The following is a 26,994-nucleotide window of genomic DNA, read 5'->3' as shown; positions in this document are numbered from 1 at the left end:
CCTAGAAAATTGCCATCGGTGCATCTCTTGTAATGACTAATGACCTCTAGAAGCAGTTACTAACCTTTATTTCGGACCACTTTTAAAAAACCAACACCACCACTCAAACACACACTCCACCCATAAACACACACACACCACCACCATCACTGAACTCTTCAGGGTTTAATATAAGAAGTAATTTATTAGGTCTACTGCAGACTCCACAATTATAAGGACATCACACATGGATCAGGGAGCCGGGTGAGGGGAATGTGTGTGTGTGTGTGTGTGTGTGTGTGTGTGTGTCCAGGTGAGGGTTGGGCAGGGTGTGTGTGTGTGTGTGTGTGTGTCCAGGTGAGGGTTGGGCAGGGTGTGTGTGTATGTGTGTATTCAGTGGTGAGGATCATCCGGAAGATGGCTGGGACAGAGTTTGTGTGTGTGTGTGTGTGTGTGTGTGTGTGTGTGTGTGTGTGTGTGTTTTAGTGATGTGGCGAGGGTCATCATGACGATGGTTGGAGCAGAGTGTGTGTGTTTGTGTGTGATGGGGGTGTGAGGGTGTGTGTGAGGGTGTGTGTGTGTGTGTGTGTGTGTGTGTTTAGGGATATGGCGAGGGTCGTCGTGACGATGGTTGGGGCAGGGTGTGTGTGTGTTCAGGGATGTGGCGAGGGTCGTCGTGACGATGGTTGGGGCAGGGTGTGTGTGTGTTCAGGGATATGGCGAGGGTCGTCATGGCGAGGGTCGTCGTGACGATGGTTGGGGCAGGCGGTACTTGCTCATCTCCACGTCCATGTCGGCGAAGGTGTACTCGTTGTACTGATGATGCTGAAGGTTTCGGTACGAGCTGTTATCAAAGGGCTCTGCCTCTGCGAAATACACACACACACACACACACCCAAAGGAACGTCAGAATACACAATACACATGTTCACTTCACACACAGTTTCAGTGAGCCCTAAGGATTGACATGCTCGAGAGACATCACTCAGAATTCCCGCGTGTTCATTCCCCATCTCCATGGCAACACTGAGGGGCTCACCATGCAAAGACTATCCAGACAGTTAATGTGAGGAGGAAAACACCCCACCCCCTCCCAACACACACACACCACCCCCACCCAACACACACACACACCCAACACACACACACACACACACACACACACTCTTCGGTTCGGTCTTCAGACAGTTTAGAGGTAAAAGAGGGTAAGAAGGAAGCTGAGACCAGAGTCATCAAAAGAAAGAGGAAACGTTAACATTAGCATTAACAGTTACAAGTAAACACAACATTAACCTTTACGAGTAAACATTTATAGCCAAACACAACATTAACCTTAATGAGTAAACATTTATGGCTAAACACAACATTAACCTTTAACTATTATCAGATACAGATTTATGGGTGAGCAAAATAGTAACCTTATCCAGAACAGGTTCAGAAATGCTAGCAGAGCACACGCACACAATACAAAAACATTAACCGTAACAAATACTGGACATATATCAGCATTAACCTTAACAATTATGGGAGATATCAGCAAAAATAAACAAAACATTAACAAATACTGGAAAGATTGACATTAGCTAGGTGAAACACCTTAACATAAAGTTTACAGTAGCATGGTCAAACCCTTTAACATTAACTTTTAACAAAACCTGTTTTAGGCAGCCAAGGCAGGACTTTAAAGACTCAAAATCCCAGAGTGCATCAGACAGAGAGAAATGTGAGAGACTCAAAATCCCAGAGTGCATCAGAGAGAGAGAAATGCGAGAGACTCAAAATCCCAGAGTGCATCAGAGAGAGAGAAATGCGAGAGACTCAAAATCCCAGAGTGCATCAGAGAGAGAGAAATGCGAGAGACTCAAAATCCCAGAGTGCATCAGAGAGAGAGAAATGCGAGAGACTCAAAATCCCAGAGTGCATCAGAGAGAGAGAAATGCCAGAGACTCAAAATCCCAGAGTGCATCAGAGAGAGAGAAATGTGTGAGAGTCGGAGGGAGAGAAATGACAAACACAGGGACGAGGAGGGTGGACATGGGCATGAGAATTCAGTGTGTGTGCGTGTCGATTAGCAGAGAGCAGGGACGAGGAGGGTGGACATGGGCATGAGAATTCAGTGTGTGTGCTGTTGATTAGCAGAGAGCAGGGACGAGGGAGGGTGGACATGGGCATGAGAATTCAGTGTGTGTGCGTCGGTCGAGGAGCAGGGACGAGGGGGTGGACATGGGCAGAATTCAGTGTGTGTGCGCACGATTAGCAGAGAGCAGGGACGAGGAGGGTGGACATGGGCATGAGAATTCAGTGTGTGTGCGTGTCGATTAGCAGAGAGCAGGGACGAGGAGGGTGGACATGGGCATGAGAATTCAGTGTGTGTGCGTGTTGATTAGCAGAGAGCAGGGACGAGGAGGGTGGACATGGGCATGAGAATTCAGTGTGTGTGCGTGTTGATTAGCAGAGAGCAGGGAGGAGGCAGCACATGCAGAAACACCCAAAAGGGAGGTCAGAGGGCAAAGGTGAGAGTTCAGGCAACTGCTGGCTGAGGAAGAGGCTTCTATCTGATGAAGCTTTTAGAGCAGCGTGTGTGATGAAGATGATGATGAGCAGCGTGTGTGATGAAGAGCAGCGTTTGCAAAATGACTGAAGGCTGATTTTAAGTTCTGCGTTCACCTTCAGTGAAGCTACACCTGGCCATGTACCCTCCATTGTAGCTAGCGCATAGCCTCCTACACTGTAACTAGCGCATAGCCTACTAGACTGTAGCTAGCGCATAGCCTCCTACACTGTAACTAGCGCATAGCCTCCTACACTGTAGCTAGCGCATAGCCTCCTACACTGTAACTAGCGCATAGCCTCCTACACTATAGCTAGCGCATAGCCTCCTACACTGTAACTAGCGCATAGCCTACTAGACTGTAGCTAGCGCATAGCCTCCTACACTGTAACTAGCGCATAGCCTACCAGACTGTAGCTAGCGCATAGCCTCCTACGCTGTAACTAGCGCATAGCCTCCACACTGTAACTAGCGCATAGCCTACCAGACTGTAGCAAGCGCATAGCCTCCTACGCTGTAACTAGCGCATAGCCTCCTACACTGTAACTAGCACATAGCCTACTAGACTGTAGCTAGCGCATAGCCTCCTACGCTGTAACTAGCGCATAGCCTCCTACACTATAGCTAGCGATTAATCGACTAACCTGTAGGTAGCGCATAGTCTCCTACACTGTAACTAGCACATAGCCTACTAGACTGTAGCTAGCGCATAGCCTCCTACACTGTAACTAGCGCATAGCCTACTAGACTGTAGCTAGCGCATAGCCTCCTACGCTGTAACTAGCGCATAGCCTCCTACGCTGTAACTAGCGCATAGCCTACTAGACTGTAGCTAGCGATTAATCGACTAACCTGTAGGTAGCGCATAGTCTCCTACACTGTAGCTAGTGCATGGCCTCCTCCACTGTAGCTAGCGCATAGCCTCCTCGACTGTAGCTAGCGCATAGCCTCCTCCACTATAGCTAGAAATTAGTCGACTAACCTGTAGCTAGCGCATAGCCTCCTACACAATAGCTAGCGATTAGTCGACTAACCTGTAGCTAGCACATAGCCTCCTTCACTATAGCTAGCGATTAGTCGACTAACCTGTAGGTAGCGCATAGCCTCCTCCACTGTAGCTAGCGCATAGCCTCCTCCACTGTAATTTATACATAGCCTCCTACGCTGTAGCCTGACATAACTTCACATAGTGGTGATGGCAACAACTGTGATGGGTCTGCTTGCTTGATAGCCGATGTACTTCAGCTGCCTACTTTGTGGGTAGTTAGCTTGCTAATGAAAGCTAATGTGCTAGTTTACAGGCAGAAACCCTTGCACATGACCAAACCTGAATTGTTTGGTGATTGTTAAATTAAATGATTGCATAATGGGGGCCAAGCAGCGAAGCTGTGTGTTTTTGTGTGTGTGTGTATGCATGCGTGCGGTGATGATAAAAGCAGCACATGCAGTGGGCCCCAGAACCACCAGAACATGTTACTTAGCAACCTACAATCACGGTAGCATACGGTTACTTAGCAACCTACAACCACGGTAGCGTATGAGAGAGAGCGTATGAGAGAAGTGTGTGTGTGATGCGTGTTACGTGGGTACAAGTGTGTAATGTATGTGTAAGTGTGTGAATGATGTGTGTGTACCCTCGGGTGTCTCGGTGGCTGGGGCTTCCGTCAGCACCACAGCTGCTGGGTCCACCAGCTCCTCCTCTGCGCTCCCAGCTTCTGCTTCTGCCCCACCTACCGCCTCAGCTGCCTCTTCTGCTTCTGCTCCACCTACCGCCGAAGCTGCCTCTTCTGCTCCTGATTCTGCCCCACCTACAGCTGCCCCCGTCGCCTCAGCCACAGGGGCTACAGCGGCAGGCTCAGCAGGGGCAGCTTCCGCTTCAGCTAGAACAGGGGCAGCATCAACAAACTCTTCTACAGGGAGTTCAGCTTCAGCAGGGGCAGGGTCCACTACACCCTCAGCAGTAGCAGGGGCAGCTTCAGTTAGAACAGGGGCAGCTTCCGCTTCAGCTACAACAGGGGCAGCATCAACCAGCTCTTCAGCAGGGGCAGGGTCCACCACATCCTCAGCAATAGCAGAGGCAGCTTCAGCTTCTACCGGGGCAGCTTCGGCTGCAGTTTCTACAGCAGGGGCAGATTCATCTACGACTGGGGCGGCATCAACCAGCTCCTCAGCAGCTGGGGCAACGGCTTCCACCACAGCTTCTACAGCCTCAGACACAGCCCCTGTTACGGCCTCGGTTACGGCTTCTACAGCCTCGGTTACAGCCTCGGTTATGGCCTCGGTTACGGCTTCAGTGGCAGCTTCTACAGTCTCGGTTACGGCCTCTGTTACGGCTTCAGTGGCAGCTGCCAGTGCTTCCTGCGCTGGAGTGGGATCCACAGTTAAGGTCTCCATAGCAACCTCTGGGGTAGCGGCCACTGCAGAGAGGACTTGTGGGGCTTCAGGCTTCGGCTCGGCTGACACACTGGGCTTCCCTGCAGCCTCTGCAGATGTCTCTGAGTCAGAGTCTGAGTCTGAATCGGAGTCCGAGTCACTGGAAGAGGAAGATGAGGCATCCTGATCAGCAGGTGCTGCTGCCATGGCAACGACAGGCTCAGCAGCAGCGTCACCAGTAGATGGAGCTTCTGAGGTCACAGCTTCTGCTGTTGTCGTTTCCACAGCAACTTCTGAGAGCACTGCCCCAGCCTTCACTTCCTCTGCAGCTACTTCTGGGAGCACTGCCTCAGCCTTCACTTCCTCTGCAGCTACTTCTGGGAGCACTGCCTCAGCCTTCACTTCCTCTGCAGCTACTTCTGGGAGCACTGCCTCAGCCTTCACTTCCTCTGCAGCTACTTCTGGGAGCACTGCCTCGGCCTTCACTTCCTCTGCAGTAGCCAGTGATGTCCCAGATTCTTTGGTCTCTGTTGCTGCTACCACAACTTCTGGCACTACAGGTTCTGCTGCTGCTTCCGTCACTATGGGTTCCATTGGCACAACTGGTTCCGTTGCTGCTTCCATCACTATGGGTTCCGTTGCCACAACTGGTTCTGCAGCTGCTTCGGTCACTATGAGTTCTGCTGCCACAGCTGGTTCTGCAGCTGCTTCGGTCTCTGCAAGTTCTGCAGCTGCAACTTCTGGCTCTGGAGCTGCCACCGTTTCAGAGGCCACGGGTTCCGAGGTAGCTGGGGTGCTAGTGGGTTCTGCCGGAGATGACCCTGGAGTGATGTCTGTGACTGCAAGTTCTGGGACTGTTGAGTGTGCTGCCTCAGCTGCTGCTGCTAGCGCGGGTGGAGAAGCACTGGGGGGGAGGAGCTTAACAGGGAAGGAGACGGGCGTCTTATAGGCCAGCAGAGCGGCCCGCTCCTCCTCTCCCAAAATCGCTATGGAAACCACGGGTGGAACAGAAGACAGCATGAGCATTATCCCAACCTGAGCGTTATTAAATGTCCTTGTTTTCATCAGTAATGTTGTAAATGACTGTTGTAGAAAGAAATGGCTGATCTTCAATGCAATATCTACATTGCCCATTATCAACAACCATTCATCCAATGTTCTAAAGGCACATTCTGTTTACTAATCTGATATCATTTTAAAAGGCTAACTGAGAAAACATTGGAGAACCCTTTTGCAATTATGTAAGCACATAATGTAATCTGAAAACTGCTGCCCTGATTAAAAATAAAAACAATGCAACTGATCTCAGCTGGTATTCTGTCGATAATGGATTTCTAAGTGACCCCAAACTTTTGAACGGCAGTGTATGTAGATCAATGTCAATGTTAAATGGTTGGTATCATTACCTCAAACAAGTGTCATGATGCAATCAATGAGGACAGTAGATAATCAGATTATGTGAAGCTACGGTTAAAGGTTGTATCAGCGATTTCAGGCCCAAAAAAGGCCCAAACATAAATGATCACATTCATCTAATCTTCCCAAACGATCCGCTAGCTGTCTGCCCCATAAGCAGGCAGTCAAAAAACGTGTCTCTGTAGGCAGCCTAGGCTCCGAGATCTGTACACAAAAACAATTGCTACCAACAAGGGCTGGCAACCCACTCAAAGGCGAAATAAAGTGTTTCAACCAATAACCGATGAGATGCGCATTTAGGAGTTTTAAGGAGGTAAGGAGTTTTAATTGCACGGGAGGGAGGGGGAGGGAGTAGCGAGCTAGCTCTCGGTTTTGTTTGAACATCAATTGAAGTGACATATCCCTGCTTTCGCTGATACAACCTTTAATGTACAAATTATTAACATCTGCATGAACATTTCAGTCATCCACTTGAGTGGTTGGTACTAGGACCCGCCCATTCTGGCACCCCTGGTACAGATCAGACACGTTTAAGTTTCCCAGTGCTGTTCAGTGGCCGAGCACTTCAGCAGACCGAGGACATGGAGTCAAACAGGGAGCACCAGGTCTGCTGGAGGAGGCCCACCTGCTGGGGGTAACAGCACTGACACAGGGAGTGTGGGGGTAACAGCACTGACACAGGGGCAGATAGGGGGTAACAGCACTGACACAGGGAGTGTGGGGGTAACAGCACTGACACAGGGGCAGATAGGGGGTAACAGCACTGACACAGGGAGTGTGGGGGTAACAGTACTGACACCCTGTAGAGATGGGCTGGTGTTAATACCGCATTAGGGGGTTTGGATCCGTTTGTCCTGATCACTGGCAGGTTACAGGGTTGCTGCAGGTTACAGGGCTGGATGTGCTACAGGGCTGCAGGTTACAGGGCTGGATGTGCTACAGGGCTGGCAGGTTACAGGGCTGTTTTTACTCATATCACTAATGGTGCTGGCACTGCACCCAGGCACTAGTAGTAGAGATTGCTAGCTTTGTAGCAGAATACACACAATCTCTAACACTGGTATGTAGTTACAAACATCAAATGTCATTCATAGGCTATACTCTTGAAAACATTTTAAATAAGGTGTCCCAGCAGAGAGTTTTGATGTAGCACTGCACAGCCCAGGCTTACTAAGAGACAGTGGAGGATACTGCACAGCCCTGGGTTAGAAACTGTATGACATATGTAGACATATATGTAGCACTGCACAGCCCTGGCTTACTAAGAGACTGTATGACATATGTAGACATATATGTAGCACTGCACAGCCCTGGCTTACTAAGAGACTGTATGACATATGTAGACATATATGTAGCACTGCACAGCCCTGACTTACTAAGAGACAGAGGAGGGAACTGATGTTTTTGTAGCATATGCTACATATATGTAGCACTGTACAGCCCTGGGTTGGTGTTACTAAGAGACAGTGGAGGGGCGGTTAGAGAGGGAGCTGCTGAAATAGTTAGAGGGACGATCTTACTGGGAACTTTGGCTCGGGGGGGCGGCGCGGGCGGCGTCTTGGTCTCCTCTGGTTTGGAGCAGAGAGAGGCAGCAGGGGGGGTCCTCAGTATGCTCCATGCTCCCCGATGGACGCTCTAAACACACACACACACACACACACACACACACACATTAATCAGGAGGCAAGGCAATACACACATTAATCAGGAAGCTCCATGCTCCACGATGGACGCTCGAAACACACACACACACATAAATCAGGGGGCATCTCTTTAGTGTTGTAAGGGTGTGTGTGTGTGTTGTGGCATCTCTTGAGTTGTGAATTGTGATGTAGATGATGATGTCGTTCCCATCGTTCTTTATTCGTTAAATGAGTTATTTGGGACGCTTAACTCGCTAACTCGTTATTTGGGACGCTTAACTCTGTGTGGGCGGTATACCGGTTCTTTATTCGTTAAAGGAGTTATTTGGGATGCTTAACTCTGTGTGGGCGGTATCCCGGTTCTCGCACTCTAGATTCTGACCCATTCTGACTCTTTTGGCGAGGAGCATCTCGCTGACTCTTTTGGCGAGGAGCATCTCGCTGCAGCCTGCAGGAAGGCAGGGCTTGACATCAAGCCCCACCCACATCCAGGCCCCACCCACATCCAGGTCAGCCATTGTTTTTAGTATACGTCAAGCAGCTTTGGGCACTTGGCGAGGGAAAGTTTAAACGTCTTCTCTCGACTTCGCAAGGATCACGCGGCAGAAGAGAAGAGAAGGAAGACCAGGCATAATTAGACACGACGTGTATCTCAAAAAGGTTAACACAATGCACAATGTGCCTGTTGTAGCTCATATTGGTTAACACATTAAACTACGTGCCTGTTGTATCTCATATTGGTTAACACATTAAACGATGTGCCTGTTGTAGCTCATGGTTAACACAATGAAGGCAGCAGGACCGTGTAAAGTAAGCAGCTCATGGTTAACACAATGAAGGCAGCAGGACCGTGTAAAGTAGCTCATATTGGTTAACACAATGAAGCAGCAGGACCGTGTAAAGTGTAAAGTAAGTCAGCAGTTTGTTTGTCATTTACTCCGGGGAAAAGAGGACGTCTGCTCACCCTATGCAGCCTACATATATCGCTCACTATGCAGCCTATAGCCTACATATATCGCTCACTATGCGCTCACTATGCAGCCTATAGCCTACATATATCGTCTTTCTTAAAGATTATAATATGCTGATGAACAGGGCCAGAGATTGATAACGAAGATCTTTTGTTTAAGACTGTAGCTTTGATACACAACATCCACTGCAGAAATGGTCAATTATGGTTTGCGTTTACAGGCTGTTAATTGATCAGTCATTTAGGCTAGTCATCAGTTGTTTATTATTTACCTCTTGACATGTTATTACTGATAAGCAATTCAGTCCTAAGGGGCATTCCCAGCAAGCTTTTTCGGAGGGCATGGTCGTTCTCTAGGTAGGCATTGTGCAGCCTCGATCTGACGTTTTCCAAGTGTCTCCCTGCTTGATCTAGCCGGTTACACAATGTATGCTTCTGGTTCACCTGTTGTTAATAAAGCAAAATCGATTCTTTGTCGATCTGACTGTAGTCTGTTTTTTTCACACACATATTAGGACATCATAAGGCAACATACACACTTTTCAGTTTTAAACCATTTATAACAAAAATAAGCTTTATTGCATTGCATGTAAATGGACTATTATCACTGTTCTTATTGCATTGCATGTAAATGGACTATTATCGCTGTTCTTATTGCATTGCATGTAAATGGACTATTATCGCTGTTCTCGTTGCATTGCATGTAAATGCAGTGGATTATTATCGCTGTTCTCATTGCATTGCATGTAAATGGACTATTATCACTGTTCTCATTGCATTGCATATAAATGGACTATTATCGCTGTTCTCATTGCATTGCATGTAAATAGACTATTATCACTGTTCTTCTTATTATTATTCTTCTTCCGACCAACTTTGACGTTCAAAGGCTCTAAAACCACTGAACCGTTTGACGTCATTCAAACACTCTTACAAAGGTCTTGTAACGGACAATTGTACATTGTCTTTTTACATTTGTAAACGTTATACTTTTTAAGATATTTACGATAAAAGAGCAATAAATTCCCATAGAGTTAACGTTGACCACCGTGGCGGCAACTTTTAGCATTATGACCTGACCTGCAGCTGCAATCAACAGCTGAGCGCGAGCTACCACTGGAGCTGTGAATCCTCTGAACGTCTTTGCCTGCTGTGTCGTGGTCACTTTATTTGCTCGTAAAACTCTCCTTCAGAGGCACATTTCTCTAATTACAGACAAGGTAAGTGTTCCGGTTTTTGGTATTTGAGCCATTTATGTCGTCAAACATTATGTAACGTTAGCGTTGTATGAAATGATGGGTCACAAATAAGCTAAACTATAACGTTATAACGTTAGGTCAAACGTAATGCACTAACGTTACATTTGTTCATTAGGCCTACTAACCAGCAGCGTTTTAACTAGAACATTAATGTAAACCAGAGAAGTAGCTAGCAGCTAGGCCTACAGATACTATGGCTTTGGTTCTATTCAACATCAGGTCACTTTCCAAGGGTGTGTATAGAATCAAGCACCTAGAATAGATTATGAATGCAGACTGGTGCTTGATTATACAGTGTGAAGGAACCTGATAAAACCCATCATGGTTGTTACCTACACCGCTTGTTTGTATCAAATAGGCCATGGCTAATGCCATTCTTCTATGTTCCTGATTCTTACGTAGCCTAAGTAAACACTATCACAGTATGCTATCATAGTTCATCTATTGATGGGTTTCATCAGGTCCCTTTCCACAGGTGTATACAATCAAGCACCTAGATTATGAATGCATTGGTGCTTGATTAATACTCCTGTGGAAAGGGACCTTATGAAAGCCATGAATAGGCTACTGTTCTGGACAACTAGACAATTGCAGACATTCCCTGTATTGTTTTGGTATAACTGTTAAACTTGTTTGCTTTTGCCTTTTAGGTTCCAGACCAGACCAGACCAGTGGTGATGACCGTGTATGACATTACGTGTGTGCCTGTCTGTGTGCACACCTGTCAACCATACATCTCTGACAATGTTGCTAGCAACATACCTACTGACATACATTCTTACAAACATGTGACCATATCTCAACATATCTGTGCACATAACATTTAACCATACAACTGAGACATTCCGAGAACTATATTGTTGTGTGAGGACTATATGGAACTTGTATACTTGTGAATCATATTTGTCAACCATTCATACCTTTGAATCATACCTGTGCTGTAACATCTGTGAAACTTAGCTGTGCTGTTAGACCTCTGTATATTTTTTACATGTCTTTTGTCCGAGTGGCTGTAATGTAGCCGAGCGCTCATGGCGTATGAAAAGCGACTTCAAACCGCCTAAAACAACTTGTTTGTGAATGTCTGACAACTGCTGCAGCGCATGCACGCGCAAGGAAACCAGTAGGTGGAGAAACCAGAAGGCACACAATACCGGGATAAGTGTGTGCTTCACCTCACTGTGTCACTGTGTGCTGAGTGTGTTTCACTAATTGCACTGCATGTAAATGCAGTGGACTATTATCACTGTTCTTATTGCATTGCATGTAAATGCAGTGGACTATTATCACTGTTCTTATTATTACTATCGTCTTTTATTATTCTTCTTCCGACCAAGTTTGACGTTTAATGACACTAAAACCACTGAACCGTTTGCCGTCATTCAAACACTCTTACAAAGGTCTTGTAACGGACAATTGTACAATGTATTATTTACATTTGTGAACTTTATACTTTTGAGATATTTACGATAAAAGAGCAACAAATTCCCATTAAGTTAACATTGACCGCCGTGGCGGCAACTTTTAGCATTATGATGTGACCTGCAGCTGAACGCAATCAACCTCTACCACTGGAGCTGTGAGTCTTCTGAACGTTAGTCTTACCGCCTGCCGTGATCCACTTTAGGCTACTTGCTCGTAACTAACTGTCCTTCTCCAATTACAGACAAGGTAAGTGGTCCGATTTTTGGCATTTGACTCATTTATGTCGTCAAACATTATGTTGTATGAAATGATAGGTCACAAATAGCCAAACTAACATTATAACGTTAGAGGAATAGTTAACTTTAGCACCCACCTTATCAGCGTTAATAGGCCTAGCAGCTACTGTACTGTATGTCGTCAACTTTAAAGTGACCGGTTAGCCGTAGGTTTTAATAACGTTAGCTAACGACAATCAAACCTAACATTGCTCCCAGCTAATCACTGACGTTAACGTTACATTTGCTCACTAACCAGCACTAACGTTAACCAGATACAGTAGTCTAGCCTAATCATATTGTACAGATACTATCTGGCTATTGATTAAATACACCTGTGGAAAGGGACCTGATAAAAGCCATACTGTTTGGAAACGGACCATATGACCAAAGTATTTTTAATACACACTACAGAAGTTGAAGTATAACGTTTGTGTCGTCAACATAGGCTACAGAGTATGTTTACTTGGCCTAACGTTACTGATTTCTGCATTATTCTGGCCTAAAATTTAAAGTGTAGCCTGGAACACGAATCAAGCTTCCCAGTTGTAGTACATCCTAGAGTAGGCCTACATCGTAATCTGTAGAAAAAATGTGGATGACCGACCTAGCAAGCTGTATAAACTATTGTAGTTATCAAGATACATAATATCAGAATGGTCCATCCTTAAGACTCAGTTTATGATTATCAACAGCAACAACACAAAGTGCCTACAAAGTGTTCTAAGCTGTTTACCTGAAACTGTTTGGCTATCAACTATCCTTAAACTGAAATGAATAAAACACAAAATGTTGCTTTGTTTGTGATACTATAGGCTAGTATATTTAACTACCATTACAAATTTATGGTGCAACAATCGCACTTAAATATCTAAGTTGTACAATTGTACACATTCCTTGTTTTTGGTATAACTAACTTGTTTGCTTTTGTCTTTTAGGTTCCAGACCAGTGTGGTGGTGACCCTGTATTCCATTTTGTGTGTGTCTGTCTGTGTGCACATCCTGCCAACCATACATCGCTGACATTAACACTTACATTCATTCCTAAAAACATGTGACCATGTCTGCACATACCCTTGAAATATACTGAGACGTAGATCTGAGACCTACACTGAGACATTCTGAGTATTATATTGTTACAGGAGGACTATGCCGACAACTATATGAAGCATGCATACATTTGAATCACACCTGTGCTGTGACATCTGTGAAACTTAGCTGTGCTGTTAGACCTCTGTTGTTAGACCTGAGCTGTGAAAATTAAGATTCTAACCTAAGTTCTGTCTAAAACTGATCATCTGAAGGGCTGCATCTTATTCTTCAGTCTATATCACCACCAAATGTGACCTATTACTATTACCTGAGACCTCTAGCTCTTGCTGCCAGTTCAGAATTACCACTGATAAATAGATCTGTCTTAGGATAATATGATTGGCATTATCAAGTTCGGTAAGAATGCAAATTCAGTAGACATCTGGTTTCTCTCTAATCATTATTGGGTAACTTAAAATTGGTTTCAACAACTGATTTTTTTTTTTTTACTTCAAGCTTACATTGGTTGTTAAGTGTACATTAGTGTATTCTGAGGATCATTCTGCTGTATTAAAACAAAGAATGTTGATCAATATCGAATTAACAATGTATTTTTACATGCAATGGTAATTCCCCGGAATTACATTTTCTAGTTCACGGATTGGGATAAATGCAGAGATCAAATTTCTCTCACGGGATCAAAATACTATAGCTGCTACTCATATTTATCTAATGGCTATGTTTGATGCTTGCAATTTGTTTGATTAGCCCACATACTTTAACAAGTGTCAATTCAAACTCGTAGTCAATGTCATTCCACTCAGATATCGCGGACTAATAGACAAGTGCCTAATCATTTGTCGTTCTCTATTAGAAATAGTCATTAGTAAACGCAGAGGGCATTGCGAACATTAGGTTTTACCCTTTCGACAGGAGGAATGTGAGCTAATTAGCTAGCTAACTAGCAGCAGTGGAATCTATAAAGAAACGACGGACGTCTCCATTACATTTTTCGCAAATGATTTATAGTAATTTCCCTTGGTAATACGTTTCCGTGCCAGTAGCGACAGGGCACATAAACTATATTTGAAATACAAATGACTTACCTTGAGCGACCCGAGTCGTCCTATTCGTAGCAGGGACGTCGCCATGTTTGCGCTCTCAATATTGTGATCCGTGTAGCAACACTACCTGGGATGGAATCTGCTAGTTAGTTCCTGCTCCTCCCCCTCTATCCTTCTGAGCGTGCAGTGTGCAGCATGCCCACTCACACGTTAGAGCAGTGGTCACCAACCTTTTGAGCCCAAGATCCCTGACCTCGGCCCTGAACAAAGAAAGGCAAGATCTACCTTGAAGTGTCAAAAGAGAACCAAAGCCAATACTTCCAATTTAAGGCCTTTTATTTAGGCAAATGGATCAGGTCAAAAATATCACATCCTCCACCCCTTGTGAATCCGTGCCTCTGTAGATTTTAGTCTGGGTTACACAAGGATAGCATACATTTTACAAACCGAAATTGCATTTTTCTTTAGGTGTTGCACCAAATTCTGTGACCTGTCAAATTTTGTGACTCTAGAGGGCGCTGTTGTATTGGAGTCTATGAGCTGAACTGAGCTGTACTGAGCTGAACTGAGCTGTACTGAGCTGTACTGAGCTTGTACTGAGCTGTACTGACACACTGACGAGGCAATTCTGTTATGTGTGTAATTGTTCTAATAAACTTTGTAAATCTTTGAAACATGTAACATTGACCTGGTGTGGGTGTATTACTCCACAGGCTTGCCTGTGTATCTTCCTCTCTATACTATCTCTATAGAGTAGAGCTAAAGCCTGTGTATCTTCCTCTCTATACTATCTCTATAGAGTAGAGCTAAAGCCTACCCCACCACTCCAGTGAACAGGTGGACTTCAGCACGACAGGTCACATATGTTGATGGGTGTATAATCAAATGAAGTCATTGTACTTCTGCAGAAAAAAATGCCGTGGAAGTCACAAACAAAAAAAGTTTGTATATCAGTTCGGGCTGCCAAAAATTATATCAACAGCCAATGGCAAGAAGGTTGTCAATAATGTAAGTAAAGTGTACGGCCCACGTCCACTGAATTCAAGGCACAGTACACTGAAGACAGATAGATAGATAGATAGATAGATAGATAGATAGATAGATAGATATAGATAGATACTTTATTGATCCCCAGGGGAAATTCAAGAAGACAGTAGAGCATGGTGGTGCACAATTCATGTTATGGGGATGTTTCTCATACTGTGGTGTTGGACCTATTTATCACACACCAGAGATCATGGATCAGTTTCAATACATCAACATATTTGAAGAGGTCATGTTGTCTTATGCTGAAGAGGAAATGCCTTTGAAATTGGTGTTTCAACAAGACAATGACCCAAAACACACCAGTAAGCGAGCAAAGTCTTGGTTCCAGACTAACAAGATTGATGTTATGGAGTAGCCAGCCCGATCCCCAGACCTCAATCCTATCGCCAAGAGTGTAATTGGTTAATTAGTTAACCCTGTGACCCAGATGTTCCATTCTGGGCTGTGTGATTCCCATCTGGTTGTGTAGTAAACACACGTTAACTAAACCTGTAGCATTTGTGACTCATTGACATCTTTACTATTTACTGTCGTGGTGGCAGCGTTTACCGGACTTACGTTTCGACCTGAAGATGGATTAAACTCCGAGTTCGTTGCGGTATCCAGACAAGAGAGTCACGCTGTGGAAATATTCTACCGTCAGAACGCGTCCGGAGTAATCCAGCAGTATGGCGAATTCACACAGAGCTCCAAAGCAGTGGTGCTTAATTGAGACAGTGAACTCCTTCGAGAACTGGCGTCAGAATCTTTTGTACGCACTGTCACTCGACAACGAGTTTGCTCCTTTCCTGGTCGGTGGTGTGGAATGGGGGGAAAAGTCGAAAACTTCTCCATACAGAGGCTTCACGGATGATCCTGATTCCGTCGCCCGCACACAGCGGCGCACGAAGGAGCAAAAAGTAAGCCATACCTGTCAACACTCCCGTTTTTCCCGGTGTTGCACCAAATTCTGTGACCTGTCGAATTTTGTGACTCTAGAGGGCGCTGTTTTATTAGAGTCTATGAATGTACTGAGCTGTACTGACACACTGATGAGGCAATTCTGTTATGTGTATAATTCTTCTAATAAACTTTGTACATTTTTGAAACATGGAACATTGACTGGGTGTGGGTGTATTATTCTAGAGTAGAGCTAAAGCCTACCCCTCACCACTCCTGTGAACAGATGGACTTCAGCAGGACAGATATTTTGATAGGCTACTGTCAAATTATGTCACTGTAACTGCAGAAAAAAAATGCTGTGGAGGTCACTAACTGCCTCCTTAAGTTTGTATATCAGTTTGAGGTGCCAAAAAGTAAATTAACGGACAATGACAAGAAGTTTGTCAATAATGTAAATAAAGTGTTTGCTGATGTCAATGACAATGTACAACATCAGTCCATTTCTGCAGAGTTATAGTGGGGTAATAGTAAATATAGTGGGCTACTGTCAAACATAATTTGACAGTAGGCTTATCATCATATGTGACCTGTCCAGCTGAAGTCCACCTCTTGGCTGGAGTGGTGGGAATGGCCTTAGCTGTACTCTATAGAGATAGTATAGAGAGGAAGATACACATGCAGGCCTGTGGAGTAATACACCCACACCCAGACAATGTTCCATGTTTCAAAAATGTACAAAGTTTATTAGAAGAATTATACACATAACAGAATTGCCTCATCAGTGTGTCAGTACAGCTCAGTACATTCATAGACTCCAATAAAACAGCGCCCTCTAGAGTCACAAAATTCGACAGGTCACAGAATTTGGTGCAACACCCGGGTTCTCCCGTATTTCAAGGTCATCTCCCAGCACCCTCCCGTTTTGTTATTTCTCCTGGAAAACTCCCGTAATTTGCATGGCCATCAAACTTAATTTTAAAATCATTGATCCATTCATTTTTTTCTATTAGTCTGACATCTCCCAGGTTGCCAGATTGTGTATGAAATATACAACACTCAATAACAGTTTATGTGATGTGTTAATCAATTAAATTTCCAACAATTTCACAACAGCTAGTTCTGGAGTAGGCCTAGGCCATTCAACTAGCCCGCTTGCACGAGGAGATTCAGGCTGCGCAGTCGGCACCGGCTTCCTTATTTGGGTTTTGGGTTGCCTGGTTTTAGCCTATGACAAAACGGTTGACATTGAAACTAAGTGATCGTGTATGTGTAGGGTGTACTGAACTTGTTCCCTCGGAACCAAATCTGACAGCTGCAGCTTTGGAGTTTTGGAAGTAGGCTGCAGGCAGGCAGCTGGTGGATACATAACTGGCATGCGTAAGGTAATGGTAAGGTAAAAGCAACGACCGAAATGCAATGTTGACAGGTATGAAGTAAGCCTGTTGGAATTAATGTTAGGGCAAATAGCGAATTACTGTCCTTTTATTTCACGTCAGTCTATGGTGAAAAACTCCACTTCAATCGACCATATTTAGCAAACTATTCGCCAGCATTATGGCTTCCAGTGCACTGGTGCTCATTTTATTGACTTTGCTGCTATTAAACTGGAGCCTAGTGAGAGACCAGAAGATTTGTTTTAGCGCTTAATGGCCTTTATGGAAGACAATTTACTACGCAAAGACTCTAACATTAGCCATATGGGGGCTCTCGTGACTGAAGATGAGGAGTTGACACCCTCACTTGAGAACTTTGTTGTGCTCACATGGCTTCGTCTCATTCACACTGAATTGCCTAAACTTGTTAAGCAGCGATATGGCACAGAATTGCGGTCCCGCACATTGGCATCCATTAAACCAGAAATCTCACAAGCCCTTCAGTCACTATTGGATGAGCTGCAGGCCTCTGAGAATGCTAGGGCTCTGCGTACAGCTGTCTGAGCTCCCAAAAGCTAAGCAGACCCATTTCATCCGTGCTAGGAAGTCGTGTCCAGGATGCCTGACAGTCACTTCCTCAGCAAATGCCCTCTCCTGCCCCCACATGATAGAACATATACGGAGAAGAGCCGCCAGGTGCTGGGGGAACAGGAGGACATATTGGATAGTTCAGAGAAGGACGAAGCAGCATCCATCTACCATTGTGCAGCGTCTGCTTATCAAACAGTCCCCATACCTTGATGCCTTTCATGACCACCTGTCTGCACGGCTCACCATTGAGGGCCTTGTGTGCGACCAGACTGGGCGTCACCATCACAGGAAGTGAGCAGTCAGCACACCAAGCAGATGGCTCGTCTCCTTTGAAGGTATTGGGTGAGACGCGGACATACTTTTACAGAGATGGCCACAAACTGTATTTTGAGGGCCTTGTCGTTGAAAATCTTGATTCAGACATTCTAGCTGGAATTCCATTTATGGAGAAAAACGTTGTCTCCATCAGACCAGCCAAACATCAGGTATGCCTTGGTGATGATGTCTACCGCTAGGCATGCTGTGCGTCGTGCTCACGTGCTTCGTGCACCAATTAAGTCTACTGTGTGGCCAGGGGAATACATTGAGCTCGACTTGCCCCTTGAGCTATGTGATTTGGACGGGGAACTGGCCGTTGAGCCACATATGGACAACTCCTGCAGGCAGATGGGGTCACTTCAATGGTCTGCTCCGACTATGCTTCAGAGTGTTTCAGGGAAAATTCGCATCCCCAACTTTACTGGCCAGCCATGGCTAGTCCAGAAAATGCCCATGTGTGCCGTGTATGCGCTACTTACGTCCCCCCTCAGTGATTCAGCAGTGTCAGCTCATCCCCTCAAACCTGGCCCACTTATCAAGTCTGTCCCTCACTCTGACTGTGTGCTTTTGGACCCAGATAATGATGTCCGGGACAAGTTCTGTGCACTGCACAGAGAATTTGACGAGGTGTTTGATCCACAGTTTAAGGGCTACAAAGGTGCTGTTGGCCCATTCCAGGCTAGGGTGAACATGGGGCCAGTCCAACCCCCACAGCGCAAGGGCAGGGTCCCACAATACTCTAGGGGTCAGTTGCTAGACCTCCAGGACCAGTTTGACATGCTGGAGGGCATGGGTGTCTTCAGGAAGCCTGAGGATGTCGGCGTCTCTGTGGAATATGTTAACCCCTCGTTCCTTGTCAAGAAGCCTGGAGGTGGTTTTCGCCTTGTTACAACATTCGCAGACGCGTTACAGCAAGCCTCAGCCCGCCCTGCCTGATGTCAACTCCACCCTGTGCCTGATAGCTATCGCTACAGACCTCACCAAAGCCTTTTACCAGATTCCACTGTCCAAAGAGTCATGGAGGTATTGTGGAGTTGTTACACCTTTTAAAGGTGTTCGTGTATATGTACGGAGAGCAATGGGCATGCCAGGGTCTGAGACAGCACTAGAAGAGCTGACGTGCAGGGTGTTTGGTGATCTCCTTGAACAAGGCCGTGTAGCAAAGGTGGCAGATGATTTGTACTGCGGAGCAAACACTCTTGAGGAGCTGCTAGCAGTCTGGAGAGCGGTTCTGTCTACCCTACAGCGCTGTGGACTGAACCTGTCTGCCACCAAGACCACTATCGTGCCTGTACAGACCACCATCCTGGGCTGGGTCTGGCGTCAAGGAAGCATCCGAGCCAGCCCACACCGTGTATCTGCCCTAGCCACATGCCCTCCTCCAAAGACTGTGACTGGACTGCGCTCATTCATTGGGGCATACAAGGTGCTAGCCCATGTACTTAACCCTCTAGGCGCCACAGTCGACTATAGTCGACAAGATGCGGTACTGAATAAAACGGCCGATTTAGTCAAATAGGGTGTCATATTTCGTTCGACTTCCACTCCACTAGATGGCAGACATGTCATCGTCATCCCCGAAGTCGAAAAAGGGCATGCTTTAAACAAAACTTTCTAGCTACAGCGCATTGAATCAGTGGGTGAAATACCGAGCTAGTGTGCGTGTGGAGCCACTTTGTCAGAGCGATATTGTCAACGTCAGCGAGTATTTGCATTAGATTATCGTCTAATGGCATCAAAAAAGTTTACCTGAAATGAAGTGTTGGGTCTTCTATTCGCGGAACCTGATTCTGAAGGGGAATATCTGCCTTCAGAAAATGACGGTGATTCGTTTAGTGAGGCTTCAGATGCGTCCCTGCCTTGCAATGATGCAGCTGGACAAAGTGAGAGTTTACTCCATAGTTTAGCTTACACCAAGCACAAACGTTGAATCGCTTGCCCAATGTCACTGGTTGGAATAATGTTTCACGGGTTCGGAGTGTTCATCGGGAAGTTAGCAGGGTGTTAGTGGTGTGGCGAACGAGGCTGGAGGTAGCATAATGGAGGTAGCATGATGTCCATAGCGCTAGCTTCTGTCTTATGAACGTGTGCCTCTCCACAATCGCGGCGACAGTAACGTGGTGGAGCCTTTGTCTAATGCCACTGGGTATGTTAGACGAGGTCAAGTGCTCATAGGACAGTTAGGGGGCAACGTAGTGGCAGTGTGAGTCGCAATGAGAATGACAGTAGGCCTAGTCCCGAGCTCGCAAATTCTCTCCACTTTCGGCGGCGCGAGGCAGATCTGGCCATGCTGCTCGCATGGTGGAGGTGGTGACACGCCTCTCCCCCCCACACACACATTAGGTCATGCATAGTCTATCACAAGATGATGGGAATGCCGGCCCTGTATGGATAGGGATAGGGAGTCATTATCTCTACAGCAAAAAGGCCTGCTACATAAAAAAAATGTCAGCCATTTAGTAATGATTTACACTGTTGATTTGCTATCTACTTCCTGATCATTTAGGACATACAGTACACTATGTGTTCCTTTTTTGTGTGTTCATGTCCTTGTGATGTGTGTGTCTTTGTCAGCTAAGAAAAAAAAAAAAAACATCAACAAAAACAACAAAAAAAAAAAAAATACTAACATTGTCTCTTGTCTTGTCTCGTCATCTCACTCCTGATCTGTGCCTTGTGTTTGTGTGTCATCTGAATAATGGCAAATGAATCTTTTGAACTAAACAGGTCTTGTCTACTTGTGTTTGTGTGTCATCTGAATAATATATATGTGCCCCTATTTACCTGAGCATGGAATCAGAGTGCCTTTATTAGTAATTCTGTATGCCAATATGTAAATGGAAAATATGCAAATTAGATATAAACATTTTATCATTCAAAAACTGGCCAAAATTCTACACACAAGTGCCATTATGACGTCATAGCCTTTGCAAATGAAGATGCCAAAATTTATTAGTAATGATTTACACAGTTTGTTCACGATTCCGCGATGCCATTCACTATTTACCTGAGCATTCAAGTATTGTGCAATATAGCATACAGAAGGTGAGGGACATTTTCAGGGGAAAGAAGTGGTGCATTTTATCATTCAAACATGACTTTTCATGAAAAAATTCTATAATCCAAGATGGCCGCCACATATGACGTCATAATATGCAAATTAGATATAAACATTTAATCTCTACATAAACTTTGGGTCATCCTTAATATTTCTCTAATTTACAGAAAGTCTCTATCTCTTATCACTTTTAAGATATAGCCTTTTGAAATGAAGATGTCAAAATTGATAGTTCCGGAAAAAAACCTCTGGCGCCTAAAGGGTTAAAAACTGTGCCACCATACTTGCTCCTCTGGATGATGTGGTCGCAGGATGCGATTCAAGGATGCCATTCAGACGAACTGGTGGGTGCCTTCAGCTATGCTCAGAAGGCGTTGTCCTCGAATCATGCCATCACTCTACCCCAGCCTGATGATCAGCTGTGGATTGTCACTGATGGTGCTGTTAGGGAACCTGTCCTGGAAGCTACATTATACATCACCTGTAAAGACACGGTAAAGTGGCGGGCTACTTCAGCGCAAAGCTGCGTGGAAGAATCAGACTTCTGGCTGCCCTGTGAAATGGAGGCTTTTCCATAGCGGCAGGTGAAGCATTTTTGCCCCATGTGAAAGTGGCGGGCTACTTCAGCATAAAGCCGCGTAAGAATCAGACTTCCTGGCTGCCCTGTGAAATGGAGGTTTTGGTCCATAGCGCGAATTGAAGCATTTTTGCCCCATACATACTTCAGTCTTCAGAAAACGTGCAGTATTGACGGACAGCAAGCCCTGCGCTCAGGCATTTGAGAAAGCGAGGGGGAGTTTTCCGCGCGCCCACGCGTTACCGCTTTCCTTCTACGGCCAGTCGCCTTCCAGGTGCTGATTCGCAGCGTAGCAGGAGCAGCTATCCTGCCTTCTGACTTTGCAAGCCGCAGAATGCTCCAGAGTGTGACAGCCCCACGTGCCAGATATGTTCCTTTGTCCACACCGCTGCTGACACTGTTGTGCGTAGATTACTGCCAATGATGTCATGCGAGTGGTTCCCCGAAAAGCTGCCTTTTACCAACAGGTCAGCATGGCTGGCTATTCAGTCTGAGTGCTCTGACCTCAGACGGACCTGCGCTCATCTCCGTCAGGGACACGCCCTTCCAAGAAACTGACCAATGTTCGCGATGTGAAACGCTACTTGCACGTTACTACCCTGTCTAAAGATGGCCTGTTGCACGTTACCACCCTGTCTAAAGATGGCCTGTTGGCTACTTGCATGTTACCACCCTGTCTAAAGATGGCCTGTTGGCTACTTGCATGTTACCACCCTGTCTAAAGATGGCTACTTGCATGTTACCACCCTGTCTAAAGATGGCCTGTTGGTTGCATGCCACCCTGTACCTGTTGGCTACCCCACCCTGTCTAAAGATGGCCTGTTGGCTAAAGATGGCTGTTGGCTACTTGCATGTTACCACCCTGTCTAAAGATGGCTACTTGCATGTTACCACCCTGTCTAAAGATGGCCTGTTGGTTGCACGTTACCACCCTGTCTAAAGATGGCCTGTTGGCATGGCCTGTTGGGCTACTTGCATGTTAAAGATGGCCTGTTGGTTTGCCGCACCCTGTCTAAAGATGGCTACTTGCACGCTACGTCGTGGCTTGCTGCACGCACGCTACCACCCTGTCTAAAGATGGCCTGTTGGATGGCTACTTGCACGCTAACCCTGTCTAAAGATGGCCTTTGGTGCACGTACTGCCCCTCTTACCACCCTGTCTGTGATGGCCTGTTGGTTGCACGCGTTACCACCCTGTCTAAAGATGGCCTGTTGGTTGCACGTTACCACCCTGTCTAAAGATGGCCTGTTGGTTGCACGTTACCACCCTGTCTAAAGATGGCCTGTTGGACGTTACCACCCTGTCTAAAGATGGCCTGTTGGTTGCACGTTACCACCCTGTCTAAAGATGGCCTGTTGGTGCTACTTGCACGTTACCACCCTGTCTAAAGATGGCCTGTTGGACGTTACCACCCTGTCTAAAGATGTGAAACGCTACTTGCACGTTACTACCCTGTCTAAAGCCTGTTGGTTGTCCGTCGGCACACCCCTTTCGCCACTTCAACGGACTGCATTGTGGTGCCCAGGTCTGTGGTGCCCAGGTCTGTCCTTGATGGTCTGCTCACTTCTCTTCATATCACGCTTGACCACCCCACCTCCACCCAGCTGAGGACAATGGTGCAGCGCTACTTTTATGCGTTAGACATGGATTCTGCTGTTCAGCGTGTCACCAATGGCTGCCATCAATGTGCGGCTTTGAGCAAGCCTCCTGTGTTCACGTGTACCCAGTCGACGGGTGACCCGCCTGAGATTGTCGGCTCTGCTTTTGCAGCTGATGTGTTCAGGTGTGACCGCCAGTTTATTCTTGTTGTCTGCGAGTGTGTCACATCGTTCACGTTGGCCTCTGTAATTGAAGATGAACGGCGTGATACCCTCAGAGATGCCCTGCTCCGCCTGTGCCTGGGCCTGTGTCCCCTTGATGGCCCAGTAATTAGGATCCAGGGCCTGTGTCCCCTTGATGGCCCAGTGATTAGGATCCAGAGCCTGTGTCCCCTTGATGGTCCTTTTGCAGTGATTAGGACTGATCCAGGGCCTCTGTCCCCTTGATGGTCCTTTTGCAGTGATTAGGACTGATCCAGGGCCTGGGTCCCCTTGATGGCCCATTTGCAGTGAGTAGGACCGATCCAGGGCCTGGGTTCCCTTGATGGTCCATTTGCAGTGATTAGGACCGATCCAGGGCCTTAGACGCTCTGCCTACCAATTTCTTCAAAACTGTTTTTCACCTCATAGCGGCGGATGTCCTTCAAATTGTAAATGTATCACTGCTGTCTGGCACTTTTCCTAAGTCACTGAAAACAGCTGTTGTAAAGCCACTTCTCAAGAAGAATAACCTGGATGCCTCCATGCTAAACAATTACAGGCCCATATCCAATCTACCTTTTATTGGCAAAATTATTGAAAAAGTAGTCTTTAATCAATTAACCACCTTCCTAACATCAAATGGGTATTTTGATTACTTTCAGTCTGGTTTTCCGGCAAATCACAGCACTGAAACAGCTCTCAGTGACATACGCCTCAACACAGATTCAGGTAAAACATCAGTCCTAGTGCTACTGGACCTTAGTGCAGCATTTGACACTGTTGATCACAATATTTTACTACACAGACACTGGGTTGGATTTACAGGCATAGTTATCAGCTGGCTAAAAAATCATATCTACAAGAAAGGAGCTTCTTTGTTGCCATCGAAACTGTACCTCAACACCAACGTCCTTGACCTGTGGTGTTCCCCAGGGCTCGATCTTGGGGCCACTATTATTCAACCTCTATATGCTCCCACTTGGACAAATCATTCAAAATAATTTGATTTCATATCATTTGGACACAAATTTACTTAGCTCTATCACCAAACAACTATGGTCCTCTTGAATCTATGTGTCAGTGTATAGAACAAATCAACACCTGGATGTCTCAAAATTTTCTTCAGCTGAACAAAGAAAAAACTGAAGTAATTATATTTGGTAAAAAATGAGGAAAAGACTTAGGGTTGCCACTCTCCTTGACACAAAAAAGGGTTGAAGGCAAAGGATACTGTTAAAAATCTTGGTGTATTAATTGACAGTGATCTAAATTTCAACAGCCACGTGAAAGTGATAACTAAATCAGCTTTTTACCACCTCAAAAATATTGTCAAACTCAGAGGGCTGATGTCAAAACATGACTTAGAAAAACTCATTCATGCATTTATCTCCAGCAGGGTTGATTACTACAATGGACTGTTCACAGGCCTTCCTAAAAAGACTATTAAACAGCTTCAGGTGATACAAAATGCAGCAGCTAGGACTCTAACAAAAACTAAAAGAACTGACCACATTACTCTAATTCTTAAGTCCTTGCACTGGCTTCCAGTAAGTCACAGAATTGACTTTAAAGCTCTATTGCTTGTTTATAAATCAGTAAATGGAGCAGGACCTAAATACTTGTCAGACATGTTTCAGCAGTACACACCTTCTCGTCCTCTCAGGTCCCAGGTGACAAGCCTGCTAGTAAAACCTACAGTTAGAACTAAACATGGTGAAGCAGCTTTTAGCTGCTATCGCGCTCAGCTGTGGAACCAACTTTAGGATGACATTAAAAAGGCCCCAACTGGAGCCAGTTTTAAATCTAGACTTAAGACCAAACTGTTCTCAGGCGCTTTCTGCTAACTGTGCGAGTTACAAATTCTGAATCTGCCTCGATAATTATTCTACTTTGTCTTTTATTACTTTTTTTACTACTTTTTGCCTTTGTTTTTGCTTACTAATTATTCTTTATTTTTAAATGATTTTACCTTGTGTTTTATGTTTATTATGATCTTTACATTTTAACTATTCTTTGACTATGTTGCCCTTCTATGCTTTTATTTGTTATTATTGTTTGGTTTTGTTTATGTAAAGCACATTGAATGACCTCTGTGTATGAAATGTGCTATATAAATAAACTTGACTTGACTTGACTTGACTGACTGTGTCCCCTTGATGGGCCATTTGCAGTGATTAGGATCCAGGGCCTCTGCCCCCTTGATGGGCCATTTGCAGTGATTAGGACTGATCCAGGGCCTGTGTCCCCTTGATGGTCCTTTTGCAATGATTAGGACTGATCCAGGGCCTGTGACCCCTTGATGGCCCAGTGATTAGGACCGATCTGGGTTTGCCGCGTTGGCTGGAGATGAGCTGCTGGCTAAACACAGATTGACTGTTGAGGTGGGGAATGCCAAGAATGTCGCGGTCGCTGAGAAAGAGGTTCAAGAGCTTGAGATTTTGCGTGTTGAGCCCAACTGCAGCGCTGTTACTCCCTTACTCCTCTCTGTTGCCACAGCAACGCTTGAACAGCGGTGTGAGATCCCGTTGCCTGTCTGCTTCAGCGTGACCAGTTCTCCCATAATCAGCTGCCTGTGGAGTGCTGCTTCAGTGTGGCCAGTTCTCCCATAATCAGCTGCCTGTGGATGACCGGGCTCTTATTATGTCGCAGCACTCGCAGCGTATCACCAACCATCCATACAGTATGAAGTCTAAGACACCCTCTGGCCGCACTTCCGTGCCTGTCTCCCAGGGATCTTGTGTATCTCTATGGGTAACAAGTCAAAGGCCCGAGACAGATACCTGGTCCTTAGTGTCGACGTTGCTTGGTGCAATATCACGGAAGTTCACGGATCTCAGTTCCGTCGGACCTCCTACAGAGTCAGATTGGCCCGGTGCTACATGGTGGGGAGTTCCCCAGACATCTGCGGGGATGGTTCCTGATGACCCTGTGTCAGATGACGACCTGGAGGTACCGCATCCGCAGGGCCCTGACATTCCTCCAGCCATATCGGAGCCTCCTCCGGCCATATTGGAGCCTCCTCCGGCCATGTCGGAGTCTCCTATGCCCTGTCCCCCTCGTGATGACATGGACCAGTTTGTTGTGGCATCACCTCTGTGGAGTCAGATGAGATCTGCGTTTATCCCGGCTGGGCCTAGACATTCTTGGCTGCCAAGGCGACATCTGCCACAAAGACTGGAGGGGTTTGAAATGTATTGAGACATGTTCTGGGTGTCTCTGGGTTCCCTTTTGTCTTCCTATTCAGTTGTGTGTATGGCTTGTGTGCATTGTTTTGTATATGCTGTATGTCATTTGCCATGCTTCTTATTGGTTTTTTTTTGTTTGTTTTGAAGGAAAAGAGGGTAGCGCCAGAAGTGTCATT

At 45.8% G+C, this 26,994-nt stretch overlaps 1 protein-coding gene and 1 long non-coding RNA gene across 7 annotated transcripts in view; one reads left to right on the top strand and one right to left on the bottom strand.

The window, feature by feature from the left end:
* Positions 1-520: 520 nt before the first annotated feature.
* On the bottom strand, positions 521-15,961 carry ndufv3 (NADH:ubiquinone oxidoreductase subunit V3). 6 transcript variants are annotated; one of them, XM_048239993.1, is made up of 7 exons: positions 15,593-15,961; positions 14,030-14,247; positions 9,205-9,376; positions 7,840-7,954; positions 4,853-5,889; positions 4,165-4,807; positions 521-845 (listed from the first exon to the last, which is right to left on the bottom strand). In XM_048239993.1, the coding sequence occupies exons 3-7, from the start codon at positions 9,274-9,276 to the stop codon at positions 709-711; spliced, it is 2,004 nt and encodes a 667-aa protein (XP_048095950.1). In that variant the 5' UTR covers positions 9,277-9,376; positions 14,030-14,247; positions 15,593-15,961; the 3' UTR covers positions 521-708. The 6 variants fall into 6 exon arrangements, with proteins under 6 accessions (XP_048095950.1, XP_048095949.1, XP_048095948.1 ...); XM_048239992.1 differs by having other exon boundaries at positions 4,165-5,215; positions 5,258-5,889; XM_048239991.1 differs by having other exon boundaries at positions 4,165-5,335; positions 5,378-5,889.
* Positions 15,852-26,994, top strand: part of LOC125292609 — a 31,187-nt gene continuing 20,044 nt past the window's right edge. The window contains exon 1 of the long non-coding RNA XR_007193235.1: positions 15,852-15,933. This is a non-coding gene — a long non-coding RNA (uncharacterized LOC125292609). The remainder of the gene's footprint in view (positions 15,934-26,994) is intronic.

This window comes from Alosa alosa, chromosome 3 (assembly GCF_017589495.1).
Source record: "Alosa alosa isolate M-15738 ecotype Scorff River chromosome 3, AALO_Geno_1.1, whole genome shotgun sequence".
Classification (NCBI taxonomy): domain Eukaryota; kingdom Metazoa; phylum Chordata; class Actinopteri; order Clupeiformes; family Clupeidae; genus Alosa; species Alosa alosa.
This window is presented reverse-complemented; position numbering and strand designations above follow the sequence as displayed.

What these genes read in the sequence shown, in the direction of transcription:
- ndufv3 (XM_048239989.1), bottom strand. Translation starts at nt 9,276, where the DNA reads ATGCCCTCCGAAAAAGCTTGCTGGGAATGCCCCTTAGGACTGAATTGC. An exon ending in CCCCCGAGCCAAAGTTCCCA is followed by an intron (nt 5,890 to 7,839) that starts GTAAGATCGTCC and finishes TGGTTTCCATAG; the next exon opens with CGATTTTGGGAGAGGAGGAG. An exon ending in AGCCACCGAGACACCCGAGG is followed by an intron (nt 846 to 4,164) that starts GTACACACACAT and finishes TGTATTTCGCAG; the next exon opens with AGGCAGAGCCCTTTGATAAC.